At 43.1% G+C, this 26,007-nt stretch overlaps 1 protein-coding gene across 13 annotated transcripts in view; it reads left to right on the plus strand.

Moving 5' to 3' along the window:
- Nucleotides 1-5,609: 5,609 nt before the first annotated feature.
- Nucleotides 5,610-26,007, plus strand: part of LOC147898793 (Pseudouridine synthase family protein) — a 126,400-nt gene continuing 106,002 nt past the window's right edge. For 2 of the 13 annotated variants that reach the window (XM_087379786.1, XM_087379785.1), the window contains exons 1-6: nucleotides 5,611-6,075; nucleotides 11,097-11,259; nucleotides 11,435-11,488; nucleotides 12,103-12,343; nucleotides 19,046-19,106; nucleotides 21,125-21,170. In XM_087379786.1, the coding sequence (XP_087235912.1) occupies nucleotides 11,167-11,259; nucleotides 11,435-11,488; nucleotides 12,103-12,343; nucleotides 19,046-19,106; nucleotides 21,125-21,170 (495 nt within the window). In that variant the 5' untranslated portion in view covers nucleotides 5,611-6,075; nucleotides 11,097-11,166. Of the gene's footprint in view, nucleotides 6,106-6,154; nucleotides 6,287-11,096; nucleotides 11,260-11,367; nucleotides 11,489-12,102; nucleotides 12,344-19,045; nucleotides 19,107-21,124; nucleotides 21,171-26,007 lie in introns of those variants that run through there. The other 11 variants (XM_087379775.1, XM_087379784.1, XM_087379778.1 and 8 more) reach the window with 10 other exon arrangements.

The following is a 26,007-nucleotide window of genomic DNA, read 5'->3' on the forward strand; positions in this document are numbered from 1 at the left end:
AGATGCGACATCACAAAGAGACACTATTATGACAGAGCGTAGAGTAATAGGAGGCGACAGTGCCATAGGTTATTGAGGCAAAATGAGCGCACAGAGGCATGTCATAGATTTGTATGCATTTGAGTCAACTCCAGAACACATCAAGGTGGAAGAGGAGGAGCTAGTTGATATGAGCAAAGTATGGATTAGCAAAGAGACGCGACACAATGCTATTGAGTGAGGGACATAGAGACCACACACAACATGAAGAGTGGCCAGACCACATACTGTCAAGGTTCGTAGCCTATCTCAGCTCTCATGAGAGGGGATTGCCAGAGACAAGGCATCACTCTTGACATAGCTCATTGGATCTAGAGATCCATTGCAATGAGGAGAGTAATTACTTACCACATGCTTGTTGGTATAGACATTAACTATTGAGAAGTTCATTGGGGAAGGGTTTCACTCGTGGGCTACGCAAATCAAGTACCTCTTAATGCACAAAATCTATTGAAGACTGTTAGGAAAATTAGGAAGAGAAGAATTACTGAGGGATCAACACCTTAACAAGCATTATCACTTATTGGGTTACAAGGGTACTAATCTAATCCATCACACACCACGAACAATATAGATAATGTACTTATCATTTAGACCATTTAATAAACTAACTATTTCAACTCTATATTATTTACCCATATGAAACATTATTACTACTAGGCAAGCTAGCTAATCTTCATTGCAACTCTAGATTTGAGTAGAGAGGGAACTAGGAAATTGAGAGAGTGTAAAGAGAATCTCCTTCTTGGAATAAGTTGTTGAGCAAAGGTTCCATGATCAAAGTGGAAAATGAGTATAAGAGATTCACAAATGCTTATAAATGATCACAAATCTTGAGTAAGGATTTTGGATATGCATACATGAGTGGGTATCCATGATGAAAGAGAATATGGATCTCAATGCAAGGGGTATTGTCTATTATTTAGATTTGATGACATCATTAGAATGGGATATTCTCTTCTATTGATTTTTGTACCAACCAATAATCAAAATTTTACATAGCATGTCTATGGGAGCAATGTTGGTTGGCCATTTTCTTCTAATGTAGTCATGATTAACTACTTACACCTATTAATACAACTAATCTCTTGTAGAGGGAGCCAAGAGATAGTGGTGGTCCCTCCTATCGCCCCAATGATCTACTCCCTTATTATTACTCTCATTTGGTTTAATACTAGCAAAGCTAGATCACCATTAGTGTTAAAAAATTGGCTCCCCAAACACCTCGAGTCATTCACTATTCTAGGGGTATTTAAGAAAACCCTACCTATAGAATAAATATTTAGACCCCTTATGTAAATTTTGCGATGAAATGAGTATCCCTTATGTATGGAAAATTTCACATTTTGAATTAAAAGCCTGCTTATATATTTCCATCTGTTTATTTTTAAAGTATGGACTAGATCTTTGAGAAAACAACTTGACAATCCTAGTCAAGCCATCCCATTGACCAAAAAATTTGTTAATGTTGGCCATTCAATGAATTCTACCCAAGGGGCCAAGCTCCAAGGTAGTCTTGATAATGAATCAACTATTGAGTAGATTGATTTCTTTTGCAAAGAAAAGGCTCCAAAGTCACCATGTTCTCTAACAGTTGAGATGGATTGCCATAGCATGATGTGTAATCTTTACCTTCTTGCCCCAAAGGGTCATTTTTAACACATAATTTAAATGACAATAATGAAGTATCATACACTTTGCCATAAACTATAGATGATCATTAAACATGTTTTGAGAAAATTTGTTAAAGCATCCCATTCCTTCTTCTTACCCCTCCAACTTTGGAGCTTGCCTTCAATTTGATCTTTAAGTGTAGGTTCAAAGAATGTAAATCCATTTGAGTACTCCAAAACTCTACATCACTTCCTCTCATGACCCAATTGAAGGCATACTTAGAAAGCCATGTAGGGTTGTCTTGATTACTTTGCCAAATAAAATTGCATTTTAAGTTGTTACATATTGATCTCAAAGCTCTACAAAATAAAACGAAATACTACAAAATGAATCAATCTTTTTCTTTTTCCCAAAAATCTACAAAATAAAACTAATGAGGCTTCAACATCCCATGATGGGGGTAATACCTAGCGTCAATTGTTTCCCTATGCGATTTCTCATCAGGCTACTCCAAAGAGTCCATTGGATGATGGCGAATATAGTTATTTCTATAGGCTGGAAGAGTTCCATTGGTTGATGTGGAATATAGAAAATATTTGATGTCAATGTAGCAATTGATGTTATTGATATAATGTGCGATTTTCAACAAATCCCCCACGTAAATGAGATCAATTGGAATGATACTTTGCACGGTCCCTAAAGTGGGTGAAATTAAGACTTGGGAAAAGTATCATGTAGATATGATATACACATCTTGTTGCATGTTTTTTATCACTCATGCATGACGCATGGCGAGAAAAAGGATAATGTGAGTCCAAGCATGCAAAATGAGATCCAATGGGCATGATACTTTGCACAAGCCTGAAAGTGGATGAGATTAGGGCCCATGCAAAGTACCATTCCAATCAAAGACATGCAAATATGATATACATGCCCCGATGCATATTTTTATTTCTCATGCGTGATGCATGGCTAGAAACAAGGAAAAATGTGTGCCCACCAACCATGCAAATGAGATTTGATGGGCATGATGATTTCAATGTTGGTGATATTAAGGCATGTGCAAAGTACCGTGCCCATTGAAGACATGCACATACAATATACACACCCCAATGCATGTTTTTTAATCACTCATGCAAGATGAGTAATGAGAAACAAGGAGAAATGTGTGCCTAAGCATATGAATGAGATTTAATGGGCATTATACTTTGCGTAGGGCTTAAAGTTGGTGAGGTTAAGTCTCATGCAAAATACCATGGTCATCAGAGACACGAACATACTATATCCAGCACCTCATGTGTAGGGAAGTGATGTTATTGACATAATGGCCAATTTTCCTCATTCCCAACACCTCGAGTGTAGGCAAGCGATGCTGTTGGAAAAAGAAAAAAAAAGGAAAAAGAAAAGAAAATCAATGTTATTGACGAGAAAAAAAAAGGAAAAAAAAGATCATGTTTTTCCACCCTTATACACTCAAACCCATACATAGAAGGAAGGGGCGGGCATAGCCCTAAACACATCCAAGCTAGAACATCCTCATGAGCAATCAAGTACCCTTAATTGCTCATGTGAGTGAATTTCCTTCATCGCCTACAACTTTTGTAAATTTAAAACAATGCTCTCTACATCATATACCACTGTATTAGCAATTGTATTAACCACTGTGTATACAGTTCTATTTTTTACAAGGTAGTGCATTAACCCATCACTCAGCCTCATCTCGACTCAATCATATATGTGAAAGAAATCGATTAGCACAAATCAAACTTCAATATTAGATGACTTCTCTAAGTTTGAGTAGTTAGACACAATGCTTCAAATCTATAGACTTTTAACAAAAGGTTGCACCTTCGATAAAGAAAAGCAAAGATTTGCCATTTTCTTTATTGCTATTGCTACAAGTGATTTCCTTCTACGAGTGATTTCCTTCTATGAGTTATTTTCTTTATTGCTATCGCTACGAGTGATTTTCTTTACAAAAAATTGGCTTCAATGCCCTTATTCCATTTTAAAGGATTTGGGGGCTATATTTTTCATAATAATCGATTATACGCAGACTAAAAGATCTTTTCCAAATCCCCTTCTAACACATTAATTTTTTATAGAGTGGATTGTAGCTCAGCTTCACTAATTCTGTAGGTGGTCTTGTTTATGTGTCCCTTGTGCAAAAAGGGAACTCTGCTAATGCAATAACTCACAAAGATTGCCATGTAAAATACAAAAGAGGGATTATTGCTTCCCAATTAGAATGCATGATTGAAAAATGATTGTCAGGTAGACAAACTTTCTTACCAGGGCATATTGAGAGAGGGCAAGGAGTACATAATTGAAGCATCTTCAACGAGATCCCAATATATCTTTGACGTTCGAATGAAGTTAGTTGCAAAAATTGGTTCTTTCAATCGGTATCACAAGCGTGTACAAAACTTGGTTCTTTGACCCAGTACAATGCCTTAGACCTAATGTCCATTTCTGTGTTGAAGGAACATGCACTTGCCATGCAAAACCAATTGGAAATCCTATCCAATGACAATGCAGTGCTCTGACTTTCCGACATTGATTTAGAGTAACAAAGCAAAGAGGACGCGATGCTCCAGCTTTCCAACATTAATATGAAGTAACAAAGCAAAGAATATAGCATTGAAGCAGACATATCAGAAGCAAGAGGAAGGAATTCACTTTGTAATGAGAAGCGAGGATTCAACAAGCTCCAAGCATAGCAATTCCTTAAAGACTGGAAAAATAAGACAAATTGGCATGGTTAGCAAGCACACATTAAGCATATGAACCCCCCTTCCTCCCCCCTGCTCCCTTCTTTCTAGTTAATAGACTTTACAAAGTTTCTAAGATGGGGGGACCTATTTCCTGCATTAGTGTGCTCATCTATACTTCCCATCGACCTATTCTCAAGGCCTTAATCTCAACAAATTATTCCCATGCATATAACTTAAGCTACAAAGAAGGATAATTGAAAAGACCATTACTTTTCAATTAAGAAATTCAATTGATTTGTGAGGTGAAAAGTTGGAGTACCCCAACGAAGCTAAGGTCAAAGAGAGAGTTTCAAAATTCATGTGAAGGGGGACTTGAAGTCAAACCCTTTAAAAGTCACTCACAAGGTCTTACCATGAGGCTAAATGAAGATTTTTATAAAATTAGAGCATAAAGATTAAAAATTTTCACCCTCATTAATAAGAGGGGAGGGCCTCCTCTCCTAACGTCCCCATTACCCTCCCCTTTCCTTTCCACCCCTCCTCTCTAACCTTTTCCACTAATTAATACATTTTTGAATTCTTTTCGAATAGGGGGACCTATTCTTTTGCTTCACTTTTGGACAGTTCCATTCTTCTTCAACCTTCCAATGCTACTACTTTTATGTGGAATAGGCTTCTTGAAGCTACCCTCATGATGAGAGCCCCTAATTGATGGGCATGTGTTTGCATCATTGCTTTTTATTGGTGGGTCTACATCTGCATCATGGCCACCAGATTAAATGGGGAAATGTACATATAGATGTGGACACCACCTCCTTAGTGTTCTTATAGCTTTCGAGCATCTTTGCACTCATGGTGACCTTACCGGAGCAAAAGTGATTGTACACTACTTGGTTTTGTTGAATTTGGTAGATTTTCTACTCACTGTAGAGGGGAGTCATGAAGAGGCTACCTAAAATAAAAGAGACCTAGGTGTTCTACTTTCACTCCTCACATACTCACAGAAGAAAAACATTGACGCTTTAAACTATAAAGAGCTTAGTAAAAAAGGAGAAAACAAGATGAATGATATGTATCGTTCAATAGGCCTTCCCAAGAGGAGGAAGAAAGAGAGAGAAAGGAAGAGAGGGAGTCCGGACTCGGAGGGAGGGGTGGAGAGAGAAAGAGAGAAGAGGAGAGGAGGGGGCTAAAAATGTGGAGAGAGAAGAGACTTTAGATTTCTACCAAGTGGCTCAAATCCCTCAAAAAAATGAGCTTCTCAATGCCATCGGCTTTACTTAGGCCTCCAAGGGCCAAAAACTCACGCACCCGCTTACCCACCCTTTTTGCCCCTATCGACGGGCAACTGCCAGTAGGCTTTGATCGCGAGTTGCAACCTCGGTAGGCAAGTGCGGCTACCGTGGAGTTTGCAATATAAAGAGCCTACTCGATTAATATATTAAGTAGTTAAACAACAGTCTAGCAGTCTAGCAGCAACAAAAGCTCCACTTGTCACCAGTGTAAGCTGCCATGTAAGCAGATCTCACTTCCATACAGGCCGGATGTGAATTGCCGGTTAGACATCAAAAGTAAGAGCAAACAATTTTTGCTTCCAATTTATCTTGCTCAATGTCCAAGTGATTACAGTTAAAGGCAGGCGAGCTTCGGTTCTCAAGCGGATCAGTGCTCATGGACGCTCTTATTCCTGGACATGCAGGGGCATCATAGGGTATGACGTCACAAGTAGTCACACGAAGAGGTAGGCCCACTGCGTTTAATAGCCGTTGTTTCATTTTCAAAGCGTGCTGGTTCAATGCTGAGTGGTTTTGAGGGACCCTCATGTGATCTTATAGGGCTGGTCTCATACCGATTTGCCTCCTCATCTCAAAGGCATCCTTGAATTAGCTTTGCAGAGATACGACACACTCCAAATTGTCCAGGTGGACCAGCTACTTTGGTGCCTGCCCATATTCAGTTGAACGGTGATTGGTTAAATCGCTTAAGACTGTAAGGGTAGGGGTTTTAGAATAGCATCTGACTCTTTTTCAACTCTCTCCCATCCTAGCCTGGGATGAAACCTTTTCCCCAAGAGTGCCAATCAACATGGACAGCTCGGCAATACAGAGGCAAAAAATGGTGACAAAGGACAACCATGTTTGACTTGTATCGTAATGCAGTCTTGTGATGGGGGCAGCAAAACTGCGGCCACCCTCATCAATATTTGGCATTATATCATCTATACTCCTTGAGCTATTTGGGATCAAGGTAAAGAAAATCGTCAAAAGGTGTGAGCGTTTTTGCAAGGCTTGGCCTATAGGCATCTTCTATTTTTTCACGTATTGGGATGTCCGCCCCCTGGAGCTTACTTTTGGGATACTGTAGGTGGTGCGCGTGATCTCTTGTTGTGAGGGGCCATGTAGCATTAGGGTGCAGAATCTCAGATCTCTAGGATGTCGTGTGGCTGCAATCTCGTGGCGTGCCTTCATTTGGAGGCTATGAGATGATGCCCTAAAAGCTGGCCGTAGTGTAGGGAACGGGTGGATTGAGTACCATGGCGTTTGATTAAATCCATCATCATCAAGATGAAGGAAATGCTCTTTGTAGAAAACCATCTTGATCCGTAGTGTAGGGAACGGGTGGATTGAGTACCATGGCGTTTGATTAAATCCATCATCATCAAGATGAAGGAAATGCTCTTTGTAGAAAACCATCTTGGTTGTGTGTGGGTATGGGGATGTCCAGCATAGGTCGGCACAAATGATCTGATGGATCTCTTGTTTTGTTAGGTGCAAGAAAGGGGCACCTAGTGAGTATTGGTACGGTGGTAGGTGGTCAATATATGAGAGAGAGAGAGAGAGGGAGAGAGAGAGAGAGAGATGTATTAACGTCTGCAAGAGGCCTTACGGGCCTATGAGACAAAGCACAAGGCAAAAAGTAACTCATACAAGCCACAGAGGGCTGAAGCAAAGGGTTCACTAAGACCCTTGCTGAAAGTTAAAGTGCTAAAATGCTAAACTAGTGAATCAAGTGTCCAAATACTACAATAGCAAAAGCAAAAGAACAGAGAAAATATCAGGTGCTCAGAGCTAGCACTCCTAGGTTCCGTATATCCACGTAACCTAGTGGTTCTCTGATGAGATGTGAGGAGCTCTTGTATGCTGTGTCTGTCGAGCTGTCTCTCGACATGGGGGAGGGCGTGGTCTCCTCGATCTCTGGATCCGGTGGGCTAAGTCAAGGTTGATACCTCGTCTCTGGCGGTCACCTTTGAGGAGGGCTAAGATAGACAGAACCTTGATCGTGCGTGCTGTGCTCCCTCTCCGTGTCGCACGTGGAGTGTCTTTCCCTCGTTTGGCAGCATCGTGGTGGACACTCCCACTGCTAATCCATGATGCTCTCATCTCATCAAGCTCCTCTCACCGGCAGCTGACTCAAATGCATAGAAGTCTGTAACAAAAGTCTGTGATCTGTCAATCTGGGTGGCGTGTGGCATTAGTCCTTGCTGCTCCTTGGTCTGTCGCATCAGTGTGTCTCTCTATCATCGCATCTCAATCAGATAGAGCCCAACACAAACCTAATCGTGAAAATGGATCAGTCATGTAAGTGGACCAAAGCCATGTCCCTCCTGAAAGAGGCAGTGATATAGTCCTCGGATCTCATAATAGGCTGGGCAGACACATAGAAAATGCTCCTCCGTGGGGCCCCAAGTCCTAGATGTATGGACCTGGAAGAGGTCCAACCGTATAATACGGTTGATCTCATCTTATGGGATCATCTCGGGTGGTGCATCTAGACTGTACTGATGAAAGGGGGGAAGTCTGTCCATTTGAATACCGTGACTACCAAACCACGTGGATATCTGTGCATACCATGCCATCTCAACACTGCTCTCTGCTAGTCGGCAGGAGGACTCTAATGCTAACCTTGGTAATCTCCACTGGGGTAAGGCCCAGACTCTGTGGAGGAACGTCATTGTCTGAAAGATGGCATCAACCTGGAGAGGGGTCATGGCGAACTTTGCCTGTATAATCTGATGGGGAACTGAGGGTTTACTCCGAATCATCCTGGATCCCATAGTTACCTGTAACCTTTCAAATCTCCGCCACACTGTTGCTGAATATCACTTCCCTTGACAGGTGCTGCATACATGGCAATCGGTCTCACCAACGTGTCAAAAAGCCAACCCTTTGTCGGAGGGTCCTGGAAGGGTGCCTGGAAGCATCGCCTCTCTAGTCGAGCCAGAGCACCTTGTCCTCGTGTGAGTCGTGCTATACCCTCATGGATCATCATGAAACCTGGTCCAGTGAACACTATCCCCAAATATGTGTAAGACCGCACTATCTCCATAGGCTCGCCATGGTATGTGAAGCTTTGGCGACAGGACACTGCTCGCGAGGTATTGAAGATCATAACCTTGGTTTTCCCAAGGTTAACTGTCAAGTCTCTCTCTCTGCAGAACATCTCTAGAGCCTCTAGATGTTTCAATAGTCCCTCTGTTGAGGATGATATGAGGACTATGTCATCGGCGTACAACAATATTTGCACCATGAGGTCAGCTAGAAGCGAACCGTCTTCACCTAGGTGATCGACAAAAGAAGTGATCTCATCGATATAGAGCCCGAAAAGAGTCGGTGATAGGGGGCAACCTTGTTTTACTCCGATAGTGCTCTCAACCCAGTTTGTAGGCCTCATGGGGCACGTACCCTCCCTCTAACGGACTCATACAGACTCATGACCCCCCAAATCATGATCTTTGGGAGTTGCAACTCCCGTAACGTCCTGATTAGGTGAGAGCGTGGGATAGTATCAAATGCCTTACGAAAGTCTACGAAGCAAGTGTAGGCTTTCTGATGCCTTGACTTCGCCTCCTCAATAATAGCCCTCAGGGTGAAAATGTGGTCCAGGGTGGAGTGCTGTTTTCGAAAACCTGCCTGCCCAAGTGCCTGCTGTCCATTGTTGCTGAGATTTCCTCCTTCATAGACTTGACCTGATTGGTAATCCTGTCTTGGACTTTGGTCACCAACTATGGTGCAGGCGCTGCTTCACTATGTATCTATAGGACTTCCTATATGATTTCTTTCTTGCCATTGTTCTCCATCTCCTTTACCTTTTCCCGAGGGCTGCAACCATGAGTCGGAGGTTCCTTTTTTCCTGTTGTAGAAAATATATATGTTCCTGTGAATCTAATCCAATCCTTCGCTTGTAATGCAAATGTATATGGGCTGGGCATTGCTGCGATATCAGAGTAGGAGGGTTTACTGCTAGGGGTTGTGGCAAAAGTCTCACCTTTGGGAGCTCCATGTTGGCCAATGAGTAAATCGGGGGCCCTTAAGATGTCTCTAACACCCTAGATTGAGCCAGGGGCTCAGCTCAGCTTGGGGCTGGGATGGGTTGTTACTGTGCCTCCCCTTGACCTGTTTTGTGCGAAAACCTGTGGGTGGCAGCTTGGGCCTGGTTAGGGTTAGTTCGAGGACGATGACCTAGGCGGCGGTGGCGGCTAGGGCTTGCGAGACCATTTGGGGCTGACGGGTTGGAGCGAGAGAGACTAGACAGGGCTGGAGCCGATGGGGTTAGATGGGCCTACAAGGTGTATGAGGAGTAGAAGTAGAAGTAGAATTTATTATCGTCCTCGGGGGGCCAAAAATGACCCATGGGACCTAATCATCAGTACAAAAATCTCCTCCGATGTGGAGGGGTCAAGAATTTTCAAGTTCTTGACTGTACGAAAAAGACGGGTGACAAAAGATCCCAACATTGCCGGAGGGGCAAAGGTGAGAACTGATGAGAGAGAGAGAGAGAGAGAGAGAGAGAGAGCTTTACCAATGTCTGCGAAAGACCAAAATGTCCTATGAGACTAAAAGCTGAAAAACACTAGATTTAGAACTTTCCATAGGGGAACTAGAGGTGTCTTGCACACCTCTATATATGTAGTGTAACAAGAGAAAAAGCTGTGGATACATTGTGGATGGAGGAAAGAGTCACCAATCTAGATGGTGCATCATGCAATTTGAAGTAGCTGGGCCCCGCATGTGATTTGTCATAAGTGATCTAAGATGCACACAACCATGGCTAGGATCCCATCTAGAGTCGCAATGCCTTTTGTAGCATTTTTGAGATGTGTCATTGTCGCTTTGCTCTGCTTCGTGGGGTGCACCCGTGGGTGCTGTGAAGCAGCTTGATTCTGTGATGAGGTGAAACAGTACCTTATGTGGGACACCTGCTTGCTGGCTTGGAGATGTTCTACTGCTGTGGTGGCTTTGAAGAGTGGGCTTGGGGTCTCTGCCCTGCAATAACTGCTCAGTGTGGGCTCTTTTCATGTAAAAAACTATGCTGTCTGGGGTCTCTGCTCTGTAATAACCGCTCAGTGTGGCCTCTGTGATCCTCTGCTGTTTGGGGTCCTAATCTGCTACTGATCCATGAGTGTCATAACTGACATGAAAGCTGTGGCACATCGTTGGTCCAGTAGTCAAAGAATCGATTCCTGGAACCCTTGCTTAAAAGAATTGGCATTTGCCATGGATCTCATGGTATCTGGGGCATCTCGAGCTCCTGCATGTCACACGAGGTTGGAAATTAAAAAAAACAGGTTTTACATATACGGTTGCCGATGTGAAGGTTACAGAAATGGATGATCTAATACTTTCAAAGCATGCCCTTATCTTAATTTAAAATATATCATGGCTGTCTAATACTTTGCTATCTAGGTACTTTTTAGTGTTTCCTTGGTCCAAAGTTCCTTTGGGTGTGTTGCAGTGATGGGAGACTGATTCGATTCATAGAGATGGGAGCAATTGTGAAGTTGCCGTAACAGGGTACACAGACAATGGACTTTGAGAAAGGATCTGAATTGATAGCTGCAAAGAAGAAAATCCAGGAATTAGAAGCATTGATTGCTTCACTTTATGGTAAAATACAGGTATGCTTTTGGACTTTTGTTTCAATCAGCAATAGTCCCCTTTGGGAGTAATGTCTAAAAGACAGGCGTGAAGAATTTAGATCTCAAACACTGTCACCCTAATGACAGCCTGACAGACAAAGAGACAACAAGATATTGAGCTTACCTTTGGGGATTCTGTTTTTCTTCATGTCAGCTGCTCGAATCACAAAATCTTGCCCTGCGGGACTCCTTGTGCAAATCTGAGAAGGTATACTACATTTTTCTTGAGGAAAGTCTGCGTCCCATTGATATGTCTTTCCTCGGGAGATGCCTTTAAGGTTGAATGTGAATGGTCCTTTCAGTAGAGGCTTTGATTCTCACTGAGGTGCTGATTGAGAACCCTGCCATGTGTTTTGAGCAAGTTTTTGAGCTTGGGTTCTCCAGATTCTTTGAGTTAGTGACTTTGATTCCAAAGAGTTAGAAGTGTAAGAGCTGCGACATGTTTGGATTGCATGAAATCTGGTGCCATATACCTGCATTTTTGCTGCAATCTGTTTTTAGTTATAATGATTCTAGTATCGTAGTATGAATTGCATAACTGGTCTTCTGCTGCCTCTGAACATGTTTCAAGGAAGTTAATACCTATGATATAAAAGCTTTGACAAGTCTTTTGTTGAAAATGATGCGTATTTGAACAAATAGTGTGGGAAATAAGTCTAGAAGACATTTACAGGGTAACCTGGATTATGAACTTTTCTAACTAGGGCTGAAAGAGAGACAAGGAACTTATTCCAGTCCTCATGTTTGGCTTGATGAACATTGTGACAAAGCCTTTGTAACTTCAGGAGGGGTCAATTGTGTGTTTGTCAATGATGTCTACAGATAGATGGTGAAAACTGGATTTCAACAGAGGACAAGAGGATGGACCTTGGTGAAATGCAAGCTGGCAATCTGTTTGAAGCTTCAGATGAGAGAACTAGCCAACAAGAAGGCAAAGCATCAGGCATTTCAAAGGATTTGCATAATGATTTACCCTTATTAGCTGTTCACACAGACCAAAGTAGAACAGCTACTCCAGAAATGATATTGTTGCCTACAACGACTATGGCGAAAATGAAAAAAGGTGCTTTGATTTGACTTTGCTGTGCCTTTATTGCATTTTGTGTCAGCACCGAATCATGTTTGTCTGACTAAAATGTATTGCGGCTGCTTTCAAGACTTTGTTGAGCCTTGGCTGTGCCTTTGGTAAGACTTCCCAGCCATGAAATCTATGCTCTATGAGCTTGGGGATACTTAATAAGACTGGTTAATGTTCAAGTACACATAAGACTAGTTGGTAGGAACTTAGTAAGATAGGAAGATTTCAGGTATCAGTTGCTTTGAGGCATACGAGTCATAAAATTTGTAAGTGTTCTTGGAGAGTAAAGGAAAAGTGTTTACTTATTTCACTTCATACTTAGGATTTTCTTTGCTCCAACAACAGGAAAGTACAAAGATTGGAATATTTGAATAAAAAACTCGCACAACTCGTTTTGGGCTTTAAATTTGAGAAAACTAGGTGCAGAATTCTAAGAGATCGGCAATTGACAAATAATTGGAGGTCACAAGGACCAATTATGCCATTTTCTTCATGACATGCTACTTTTGATTCATAGTAATTGGACAATCCTCCCTCGAATTCAGGGAGGATAACTGCTTGCCAAGCAACATGAGCTTTGGTGTCCCTTGTAACGTCAGATCCTGCCTAGAAAGTTCCAAACCATTTGTTTGAGCTGTACACTGTACCTTCTGTGGAAGTACCAATGCAATGCAATGTGGCCAACAACACCAGTTCAGCCACCAGAGCCTGTCTGAGGGGCGGGGGGGTTCCTAACACTTCTGGAAGTATTACCGGAGGCCTAGGGCCACTGGTGCAAGAAGCAAGCAGGACGTGCCATGGGTGTCACGGATGGTGCGTGGGGCGAGTGCCAGTTGATGGTGTCGACGATGTGCGAGCGGTTCAAGTGCAGGAGTGATGTGAGCAAGAAGAAGACCAAGGTGGGACAAAGTCACAAAAGCCAACCCTCAATATGAATGGAACAGAACTCCAACCACATGACATAGGGTCCGTTATACCAGGTGAAGGGAGAGGAGGGGAGGAGAACACAACGGGAAGAGATCTTAGAGGAGCTAGCAGAGATGGGAAGAAGCATAGTTCATTAGAAGGAATGAATCATACACTCATGAAAGTTACACCAGATGACTGATACACCAGGAGAAGATACACACGAGGCGAGCTCTTGACTCCAGCCTCTCTCTCTCACTCACGCCCTCCGCCTTTGCTAGAATGTCTCCCCTTGCCTCCCGTTTCCCCCTCTTCACCTTCACCTCATCTGCTCCCCTTCACTAGAAATCCCCTTCCCTTCTTCCTATTGGATGTATTCCTACATCCTTAGCCGTTCTGCCGTTTGTTGGCCACTTCGTCCTTGATGGCTTCTGCAACTCTCTAGCCTGTTTTGAGTCAGTGAATCCAGTGCTCCATGTGTACTCCTGTCTATTTCATGTGCTCTTGACACTAGTTGGTTGCGAGGGTTGGTGCACCACCTATACCTCTTGCTGGACTACTTCCCATGTGCACCAATAGGTGTACCGCCTATGCACCTGTGCACTCTGTTAACTACTACGGTCCAGTGCACCAGTACTTCACTCTGATCAACTTTGACTATGGTCGGTCGAGGTTGAGGTTTGGTACTCCTCCGTCATGTACTGCTCCCGTCATATCCAAGTCATGTCTAGGTCTTATACAAGTCATGTCCAAGTCATGTACTGTCAAGCCATGTCCAAGTCATGTCCAAGTCATGTACTGGTCGCTCCAGAGTGACCAAGATGTGAACACATGTGAACACGGTGCGACTAGGTGTGACCAAGGTCTAACAACCTTGGCATGCTGCTCAGGTGACCATTATGTGATCTAGGTGTGACTCTTGGTGGGAGTCTGTGACTGAGACCAAGAGTACAACGGAGCCTTACCTACATGGGAGAGTTTAGTGAGGCTCCAAAACAAAAGCTTATGGTGAACGATCTCAAGGGCTGGAGTCACTTGCTACTCAGTAGATATGTCAATCCTTAGTGTTACGCCATTTATAGCATGCAGCTAGACATTTAGCGATCCACTTAAAGCCAAGGGTCTCACCAGGCTAAACAAGAAGAGTAGTTTCACCATCTCTAGACTAGCAGCCGATGCCTGCATAGAAAGGGTGGCTTGTATTGTCACTGAAATCTGGTTCCAGTAATTATTTCTATTAGATTGGGAGACACATCCCAGACCTGCCTAAAGTATCCCGCAGCCTCCTTAACAAAAAGGAGCAAAAGAGGTGAGGTAATAAATAAACGATCTCCGTTGTTTGACCTATGATGAGTAATTGTCAATGAGAGCTGCCTACGTACAGGTGGAACCTCTGATCCACTGTACTAAGAAGTCCAGTCTCCTCATGCTAGAAGACCTACCCTCTCATAGGCCTTTCAAAACTAGGAGGATGAGGTTCAGACTCTTGATGACCGCCGGAGCGGTGAAGATGTTCAGGATGCGTCACTCTTAAACAAAACCTATCTAACGTGTCAAAAAAGGTATCGGAGAAATGGCACAGATGTAGACTCAAGACCTTAGCTAAGATCTTGTAGTCTACGTCCAGGGGGGGGGAGTCTCCCCTTGGAAATAAGGTATATCCACCTATGAGAGAATGGGAGGGGCATCAATCTTGACTAAATGATCTTCTGGGAAAGTCCATCCAACAGGAGGGCCTTTAACCTCAAGCATCTAGTTGTCTATGAATTGAACCTCCGGCTGATTTTTCATGGGCTGAAAAAACCACTAATGGAACTTGGGCCAAAATCTCCTTGTGTGTGGCCTCTATATACGGCATGGGGTCCTCAGCCTAGAATTAGGTATGGAAGGACATGGTCATCTCAGGGTAAATATGCTTCTAGCCCTCCTCTTCATGAAGGCGTTGGATCTATGTGCCTTGGAAATTTTCTTAATGTGAAGAAATAAACCTTTTTACGTTAATCTTTTTACATTAGGAAGTTTGAACTTTTTCAAATGACTGTGAATAAATAAACCCCTTATGTAATCGTTATGTTAAAAGTGGTGGTTAAAAACCTCTCTTGTTGCATGCATGTCTTAGGGTTACATATTTTTCAATGGACCCCTTAGGTTCCTCATTCTCTCAATAGAAGTGAGGTCTTGCTCCTTCTCTTGGAATAGATTGCCATTGAGTGAGGGCTTATTCCATTATTGCTGTAGTATTCCTTTGAATGGCTTCCGCCTTTTGCCATCCATTGTGCCGAGTAACTTTTGGGAAGGGAGGAACATGCCGAACCTCCTCTTAATAGAGGTAGTCTACGATTCTGACTATGTTTTGACTGCTCTAGGCAAAGTGCGATGTGGGAGTCGTACGACATGGTGGTACCTACCAGAATCCTTGTGGAACCTCCTCTTGACTAGCCTAAACTCCAATTTAAAGTTGTTGAGTTTGTCTAGCAGATCATCATGTTGGCTCTAGCCAAAGGAACAGCTAAGGCTCCCTTGCAACCTGGTTAACTTTTGCTCTTGGATCCTTGCCTTTGATAGAAAAGGTTAAATGCTCCCAAACCATGGCTACCTCTTAAAAGGAGGCTCTTCTTAGCCAAACTCCAATTTGTTCATATCTCCTCGAACAACCCAAGAGTCCACATTTGGCAAGCAATGTGTGAGCTATCGCTAGAAGGGTCCTCTCTACTGTCTACAAGCAAAAGCATACACATTCAACATCTTGATCTTAAGGTGATGAGTTAAAAGGAGGCTCTTCCTAGCCAAACTCCAAGTTGTTATCCTCGCTCCGTCCCAATAGGGTAACAAATCTCCGAGCATACGGTAAGAGGAGGCATCACCTATGTCAAATATATGCTATTGAGAACATGTGCTCTTGTAGCATGAGAATGTCCACCGAGCTAAACTAGGGTCACTGCATTTCTTGCTGGAGGATCATCCTCTGGGTTGTTGTCTCCCATGATCGTGAAACCTATGCACATTCGAGTTCACCATGGTCCAACTCAAGGGAAGGATAGGGCTGTCGTGATGAATAGGTACCTCTTGGAACTTGCACGCTACCCAGTGATGCATTTTTTGGCCGCTCGCCAAGACTTCCCCACTTCAAAGAATACACCCTAGCTTAGAAAGGGAAAGACCACCCTTGCCAGCCGACTACAGGAAGGACCCCCCAACCGCACATTCCCCGCCATCACCTATTCCCTCCACCTCGACTACCCCATTTCAGCAGCTTGGATAGTTATGGATGATGGAGTGCAAAAGGTTTGTCTTATAGTAGAGGACTCGGATTCCCTTCCTTCGCAAACCGTAGGAGGAGAGCTCCACTATGAGGTGGAGGTTGCAAGCAAATCGATCAATGTCTACAATGCATTTTTTGGCCATTTGGCCAAGGCTTCCCCCACTTGGCAAAAAATGCACAACTCGGAAAGGGGAAGATCGTCCTCACCAGCCAACTACAGTCCTCGTCAACCTGGTGCCTATCTGTACCACTTGAGCACCCTCTACCACTACAACAACCAAGCCACTCATTCAGACCTTTTCCACAAACTTTCCCATCTTTGCCCTTCAAAGTTGCCTACTCGACCCTCCGCTTCCTTCTCACATGAGCAGCCCCCACCAGTTGCAACTTGCCTGGGTTGCACTCCAATCTTTGTAATGGCCATCTCTCCCATTCGCAGAAACTCCAATCCGTCTTGAGTGCGGCTATGTGTTAATTTGTTTCTTTTCCTTAGGAGAAAGTGAGGATGCTACCATTTGAGTTCCCTTGGCCAAGCCAACATGGTGACCATGTGGAGTCCTGGGTCCAAATTCTAAGTTGAATTGATCCTTTAGCTGAAAATTGTTTTTTTGGAAAAGAAGGGAGAAAAGGCAACGGGGGTGGGGAAAAGGGGAAAAAGGAGAGAAGGGGCGGGGAGACGAAGAAAGCGAACGAGTACGAGAGGGGACTGTGAGAAATTAAAAAGTAAGAAAGTTTATTAAAGTCTTTGAAAGACTGAAGGGTCTATGAGATTTTAAAAACAGAGGAAGAGGAAAGGGGGGAAAGGATGGGCTGCTTCGGGTAGACCCGTTACCCAAATGGGTAGGACTGAAGCGGGGTGATTTTTCTCGTTAAATGCCTAGAAGAAGACAGGCACAAATGGAGGACAGAAGGGAGTAGGAGGAGAGTGGGAACGGGCAGAGGAAGAAAAAGCCATGAGGTAGAGAGGGGGAAAATTGGAGAGGCTCGGAGGGAAGTTGAACTTTCTGAGGTTTTACCTCCTGATAATGATGCAGGGATACAAGCATGGTCTGATTGAGGAGAGCGCGAAGGGGCAGAGGAAGAACAAGCAGGAGGAAAGAAGGGGAGGATGGAGTAGGAATGGGCAGAGGAAGAACAAGCTAGGAGGCGGCGGAGAGGGGGGAAACGGGCTTGGAGGGAGGTTGAACATTCTGAGGCTGGACCTTCTCATATTGATCTCGGGATATAAGCATAGTCTAATCAGGTGCTGGCAACAACCCATGGTTTAGACTAGAGCTAGCATTGGATTAGGTCTAGTTCCCTTAGGAGGGCTTTATTTGGAAAAGTATGGTTATGTCAGCAAAAGCATGGCTGTTCTCTGAAGAGGAGGCCATCTATAGCATAACCCTTGTATTTAGGCATATGTGCTAATTATGGCAGAGCCAGCCTTATAAAATAAGCGCTCATTGTTGATGAGTTCTTGGGTAACATACTTTGCTAAGTGTAAACTTGATGGGTGCAAGCTCTTGTGGCATGGGACACAGGGGGCTCACTGGTAGGGAAACTATCTATGGTGGGCTAACTTTAGGCCCGCATGTCTTCAAAACCTATGGCTAGGTGATGAGTGGCTAGCTCCCTTCCATATGTATTGTGTTATGACAGTGTATCCTCTGTTGGTAGATACCTTGCTCTAGGGTTTCCATATTGTGCTTCCTTCTCTTGTGCAAGTTGTGGATAGCATGATCGGATTCCTACTCAAGTGATTATTCCACCTTCCTAGGTGTTGACCAAAAGGCCTCTTGGAAACAATTTTCAGTGAGGTCGATTGGAGCAGGCAGGACTGAAACTGGACCAGGCAAACAGCAAGTCTTGGCAGCGATTTGCATGTACGAGGATAGGACTCTGCAGCAGGCATGCACAGGAGCAGCGATTTGCATGTACGAGGATAGGACTCTGCAGCAGGCATGCACAGGAGCAGCGATTTGCATGTACGAGGATAGGACTCTGCAGCATGCATGCACTGGAGCAGAGAGATCAGAATTTGGAGCTAAGATAAGGGAGTTATGAGCAAAAACGTTTTGCAAGGTCAAGAAGCGTTGGAGGTGCATGCAAGAGCATAGAGCAGGCAGAGAGCTTGAAATGGCTATTGTTACATCCCTAAATGGCTTAGCCAGGGTCTTTCTAGTTTCATATGCATATGCCATGTCTCTCCCTATTGGAATGTCTTGTGAATGGATCATTTTTTTCTCCTATTGATGCCTAGTCTTTCTAGTGAATTCTAGAGGTATTGGATCCTAGTTATGCTCAGTTTCTCACAATGGCACTAATGAGGATGCAGCAAAAGAGCTATTTTGACAGGATTTCAATGATTTTTTCGACATTATTATTTTGTTGTGCTGAGCTCTTACCTGTAGATGTTGGTAATTTTGGTCAGTGTTTCTCAGTGAAAACGAAGCTGTATAAGTGGATACAATGACTATAATTAGTCAAAAGAAACGTGCCATTTCTGATTTGCCTCATATCCATGTCTTCTTATGCAGGCTATATTTCTAATCATTCGAGGAGACATGTTGCTTTAAAGATCATGTATTCGGGTGCCAGGTATGGTTTGAAATTCTTGTAAGCTGAATAATAAATAATGTAGATAATAACCAAACGTAACTAGAATAAATAATGTAGATGCATTAGTTGCAGAAGCTAGAATATTCAATAACTGAGCATAACTGGGATTCTGATTGTATTGACTGAAAATTTTATTGAATACTTGTATGTGTATTGCCTTTGTGATGAAAAGTTATCATGAATTCCTTATTTCATGGCTTGAACTGAACCTTAGTTTCTCAGACTGGAGATTGGAGGAGTGATAGAATGAAGTGATACATATAGATGATCAAATGGAGTGCAATTCCTGTGTCTTGCTTAGGTTTCTCAGCCTCTCCACAAGTACTTTAGTGTTTAGGTTTTTCAGTCACATAAGGAAAGAGTGCTTTTGGTTATACTCCATCCACAAATATAATATGGCTTTAAATGTTTTATATATGATGCATGAGAAAGTTGACAGGTTGAAGCTGTTTAGTCTTCTCTATGCATAGAGAGGTTGATCGAGTAAGCTTTGTGAGTGGACACTCTGGAATAGGAGGCTGCACACATACTTTAAATGGGTGGAGGAGTTTATAATGTTGAGTTTGGAGTATACCCAAGCATTTATCACTAAATCTTGTACCATATTGTTGAATTTTCAGGTCTTGTTTGGGTTTTTTTTCGGGTCAAAGGTGCAGCTTGTGATTTGTGCTGATATTTTAGTTTTAGTGATGAATCCATCCAACCATTTCCTTGCTCAATGCTTGTGGTGCAAAACTATTTAAGGGCTGCATTTGCATAGCATTGCTCTCTGGTGCTAGCATTGTTATGTATGAACCTGCACATTGCCTCTAGGGAGAGAATAGAGAGATGGAGTACTCAGAAAACTTATCAATATTTAGTGGATACAAGTGTGTTGAAATGACATGCTTCCACTTGTGAATGCCAATGCAGTAGGATGATTATAGCATGTAGTACATAAAATGCATAATGAATTGACAATTAATATAATAATCAAGGACAACCGACCTTTTCAATATCGATTTAGCCGTCAAAAGACTCATCGAACCATCTAGCAGTTTACTTGAGATAAACCATCTAGCAGTTTACTTGAGATAAAATGGTATCCTCTAACCAGGTGGAGTCCCTATGGCAAACCATAGGATTAGCAAGAGAGTTTTTCGTGGAGAATTAGTGGAATGGCAGCCAGATTCTTTAGTTTAATTCTCCTTGCAAAGTGATATCACATATATGTACATATATGTGTGTGTCTACAGGTGCATGTGCGTCTTGCATGTGTGCGTGTGCTTGTGCATGTGTGAATGTATGTGTTGGGATCTCTTGATGCTATGCTTGACACTTGTTTTCACATAAACAGATTCTTTTTCCCAAAGGAGATCTTTTTTTTTTTCCCTTGAAAGAGACTTCTATTTAGAATGAAAATTACCCGCGTGAGCAAGCTCACAGAGGAAATACATCATGCTGTACACGAGGAAACTTCCCTAAAATAGGGAACAGAAAACTCAAAATGAGCTGGAAAGAAACCAAGGTTGAGGCTGAAAGTGCCACCTCAACCCTGCTGTAGTCTCTAAGAAAAAGGGGGCACCCCTCCATTCCCTAAGGAATATAACCCTCCTGACTGAGGCTGCCCGGGAAGAACCCTGCATGCTTGCCCAACTGGCCATCAGTGTGTGAACGGTGTCAGCCCAAATACTGGTCAGGTTGTGTGAGGGATGGGCCTGAGATCCGTCTAAGGCCTCTGTGCCTGGAAGGGGATTGAGACTTGAATAATTGCATGGAAAACTAGTGCTAGGTACAGCAGCATCAAGGGCCCACATTTTGGCATTATATTTTTCAGAGTGGCTGCTCAACTAAATGGCTTTTTAGAGAACGACCTCATGTACTGCTAAAGCTGTGTGCTGGAGAAACTGCAGTCTTTACTTTTTGGAACTATGCATTTTGCAGCATAAAGTGAATTCCTCATAATTAGTTAAGCAAGCAATGAGCTAACATCAGCTCTGTGTCATTAAACGTTGCAGGTACCATGGGTTTGCATCAGAAGCGAGCACTCAAAAAACAGTGGAGGTATTTCTGAGCTGATCCTATAGGTCATTGAAGAAAGATTGCTTGAAACTTTTAATTCTTTCTAGCACAAGTCTAGTCAATGTTTTGAAATTTATCGTGCTAGCAAAACATAAATCTATGAACTCTCAGTCTATGAACAATAGTTTTTGGAAGTCTATTTGCTTTACTTATGGCGTGTAGTATTCTTACTCAAAGATTGAGAGAATCAAATACAGTTGTACTTTTTAGTTTTGGAAAGGGATAAGGGTTTAATGTACAGAAGCTGTATTGTTTTTCCTACAAGCTTCAAATTAGAAATCTCTATAAACTGTAGTTATGGATGATGAAAGTTATAGTCAATAGCTGTTGACAATCAAATCCAACTGTATTTTTATTTTACTTTGGGAGACGTAAAATTTTACACTGCAAACTTGGATTGTATCTCCTACTAAGATTCAATTCGCAAGCCTGCATTTCCATGTTCCTTCTTTATGGTCTCTAACAGTCTTTAGCTTCGCCGCCTAGTTTTGAGGCTGGAAGAATTCTGATGTAGTCACTACCCAAGTCAGAATATTCTGGAATTGACAAGGCACTCTCGAGGGTTGCTTGCTATGCAAATGATGTTCTATGCCTCTTATGGTTTGCTATTCTGGTTTCATCGGGAGGGCTTGTCCCTCAGCTTACACTTGATTCCTCACCCCTCTAGGCCTATTCCTGGACTCACTTAACCTGTTGAGTTCCTATTCTAAGCCAATTCATAGATTATCCCAGAAAATAAGTATCTTAATTTAAATTTTCAAATGCTTCTTAAACACAATATAAAGGTCTATCATGCTTGCTTGAGGATAAGGATTTCGTATTAGAGTGGGGTATGCATGATGCAGGAGGGCAATGTGGAACAGCTAATAAGCCATTAGGAGAGTAGACCCAATCGTGCATGGGAGCTATCATTCTCAATTTCAAGAGTCAAGAATGGACCAATAGTTTGTTTGAGGTAATGACCTGAAACACAGCATCAAGCTGTAGTGGTGTGGATCCAAACTCCGCCTGAATGATCTGGTGAGGGACTGATGGCTTACCCCGGATCATCCGTGATAGCATAAGAACCTGTAGCCGCTCTACACGAGCCCCACTCAGCGTCCGACAAATCAGGCCCCCAACATGGCCCTCCATACATCCCTGCAGGGCGTAACAAGGAGTCAAAGAGCAAGTGTTTGGTCTAAGGGTCCTGAAAATGCAAGCGAAAGCACTGCCTCTCCAACCTCGCCAGTGACGCGTACCCTCGACTCAAAGGAGCCTGCATTGCCGGTCTCATGGTGATAATAGGTCCAAAAAAGACAACCTCCAAGTCTCTACATGAGCCCCACTCAGCGTCAGACAATCACCCCAACATGGCCCCCCATACATCCCTGCAGGGCGTAACAAGGAGTCAAAGAGCAAGCGTTTGGTGTGAGGGTCCTGAAAATGCAAGCGAAAGCACTGCCTCTCCAACCTCGCCAGTGACGCGTACCCTTGACTCAAATGAGCCTGCATCGCCGGTCTCATGGTGAAAATAGGTTCAGAAAAGACAACCTCCAAGTAAGTGTAGGAGGGGACAATCTCAACTGTGACCTGTCAAAAGTGAACTGCTCCCAATGCATCACAGCCCGAGAGGTGTTGAAGATCGTGACCTTGGTCTTGCCAAGGTTGACCTTCAAGTCATGCGACTCACAAAAAGACTGCAGAGCATCTAAGTGTCAACCCCCCCTAATGTCTGCATGACACCCTCAAGCTCATCAATGTAGAGGCCAAACAAGGTAGGCAAAAGAGGACACCCTTGTTTGACCCCAATTGTACTCAAAATCTCTGCAGTCCACTCAGATCCTGCCCGAACTCTGCCCGAGACTCTCTCATGACTGCCCAGATAATCTCCTGACCATAACCCAAGTCCTGCAGGAGGAAGAAAGGACTTCGTTTTAAATGTGGTGAGAAGTGGAGTGTGGATCACAACAAGGTATGCAAAGCTAAATCAGCCCCAGGTAAATTGAGTATGATTATAGAGGTTTTAGAATCTAAGGATGACTCTGAGGGTGCAGATGAGTTTCAGGATTGTGGGCAGGAAGTTCTCAGAGATGGTGAGGTGGAGGATGAGAATATGTGTTCAACCCGGGGGGCTTCAATCATAGTGAACTGAGAGCAATGAATGGCTCAAGGACCTGGAATCTTGAGAATACCACGCATTGCTATGAATTCTGCAGAGAAGCTGAGGGCAATGGGACTGCCAGTGATGAAGAGCTTTCTTTGCACACCCAGTCAGAAGTATACACCATATCCACTGATGCTCTAGAGGGTATAACAGTCCCACCACCTTCAGAATTAAGGGGCAGGTCATGGGCAGAGATGCCTATGTGTAAGTGGATAGTGGAAGCACTCATAGTTTTGTAAATGGTATATCTATCCACTCGTTGGAGCTGCCAGTGGATGGTCTACCACGTAGTTTGAGGGTTGAAGTAGCTGATGGCACTTTTACAACTAGTAAGAGAATCTGTCCTGAAGTTGCAGTTAATCTCTCCTCAGAGTATTCATGTACTATTGATCTCTTTGCCTTGAATCAGGGACCTATTGACATTATACTTGGCTGTGACTGGCTCAAGACTTTAGGTAAGTTTACTATGATTTTGCAGGACATGACCATGACTTTCCTAGACATGGGCAAGGAGGTTTGTCTGTCTGGAAGTCACTCTCAGAAATTACAGATGGTGACAGCTAAGCAAGTAAGGAGACTCCTCAAGAGAGGTTAGCCTATATGCTTTGAAACTAGAAGCTGGAAGCACTCAGGAACCTGGTAAGGACTTCAAAGTTAATGATGTGGACATGTTGAAATTGTTACAGCAATATAAAGATATATTCAGAGAACCCCTCCTGGTCTACCCCCTAAAAGAAAGTGGATCATGCCATCTATCTAGATGAAGGAACCAGACCTATCAAGAAGGCACCTTACAGGCTGAAGTGGCCACTCAGATGTAAGAGCTGATGAATGGACAATGGTTTCATCACCCCTAATCAGTCCCCATTTGCATCCCTTGTCTTACTAGTGAAGAAGAAAGATGGTACCTTCAGAATGTGTATTGATTACAGAGAGCTCAATAAAGTAACCATCAAAACAGGCTTCCTATTCCAAGTGTGGATGGCTTATTGTTAGAGCTTAAGGGTTCTAAATACTACTCCAAGATCGACCTAAGGTCAGGTTACCGTCAGATAAGGATTAAGGAGGATGATGAATACAAAACAGCTTTCAGGACAGAAGGAGGACACTATGAGTTCATGGTGATGCATTTTGGGCTCATAAATGCCCGAGCTACCTTCCAATACTTCATGAACTTGATTCTAGGGCCCTATCTCTCCAAGTTTGTTTTCTTTGATGACATTCTTATATATGACAGGAGCAAAGAGGAGCATCTACAGCATGTTGCCAAGGTGCTGGAGGTTCTCAAGATGCATCAACTTTATGCCAAGCCCTCCAAGTGCTCTTTCATGGCACAAAAAGCGGAGTATCTAGGCCATATTATCTCTCCTGAAGGTATTTAAGTGGACCTATCCAAGGTTGAAGTGATCAAACAGTGGTCAATCCCTTCCACACTCCCCCAGCTAAGAGGCTTTCTAGGCATGACACCATTCTACAAAAGATTCATCAAGCATTATGCTAAAATAGCATTTGCTAAAAAAGGGAGCTTTTGCACGGGACCGTGCTGCTCAATCAGCCTTTAATGACCTCAAGCAAGCACTTATGTCAGCCCGAATCTTGACATGCCCTGATTTTTCAAAGCCATTCCTAGTAGAAGCAGATGCAAGTGGAAAGGGCATTGGAGCTGTTCTCAAGCAAGGCCATGGAGTAATTGCCTATGAGAGCAGAAAACTGAGTGAAAAAGGAGTCTATCTGCCCCACCCATGATAAGGAGATGCTTGTTATCATTCATGCTATCAAGAAATGGCATCACTATTTGTATGGTAGCCATTTTAAGGTAAGGACAGACCATATGTCATTGATGTATTTTTATCTCAAAGTACTCTTACTCCTAGGCAAAGAGGATGGTTGGAGAGTTCATTCAAGGATATGACTTTGACATTGATTATAAAAAGGGGAAAGAGAATGTGTTAGCTGATGCTCTATCAAGACTATGGTCATGTTAGTGCCATGCAGTCTCTAATATCTACAAGGATTGGATTCATGACATTCAAGAGGGGTATTTTGAGTATCTTGAATCTGCAGCTATCTTTATAGCCCTTCAGGACCCACATTGCATGGACTACCCTCAGTTTGCCCTGAAGAATGGACTCCTTTGGAACTTGAACAGAGTTTACTTGGTTCCTCATTTCTCCTTTAAGAATCTGGTTTTTGCTGAGATGCATAGCTCTCCTATGGCAGGACACATGGGGCTAGGAAAGACCTATGAGAAGGTGATACACAGCTTCTATTGGAACGGGTTGTGGAAGGATGTAATGTCAGGAGCTGTGAGCACTGCCAACAAAACTAGACTGAGAACACTCTACCTGCAGGTCTTTTGCATCCCTTACCCATTCCTGAGTGTGGTGGTGGATAGGATGACCAAGACAGCCCACTTCATCCCTACCAAAACCACTTATACCTTGTCACAAGTTGCCAACCAGTTTGTGGAGAATATATTTAATTTGTATGTTCTCCCACAGGAGATAATTGACAGGGATTCCCCAAGTTCATGAGTGGTTTTTGGAAGGCGCTCTTCTCACAAATAGGGACAAAATTGACACCTAGCATAGCATATATCACCCCCAATCAGATGGTCAATCAGTAAGGGTTAATAAGTGGGTGGAAGAGTCCTTGAGGCACTTTTGTTTTTGA

Source organism: Dipteris shenzhenensis, chromosome 9, assembly GCF_047967505.1.
Source record: "Dipteris shenzhenensis isolate YYH24624 ecotype China chromosome 9, Dip_SZ_1.0, whole genome shotgun sequence".
Taxonomy (NCBI): domain Eukaryota; kingdom Viridiplantae; phylum Streptophyta; class Polypodiopsida; order Gleicheniales; family Dipteridaceae; genus Dipteris; species Dipteris shenzhenensis.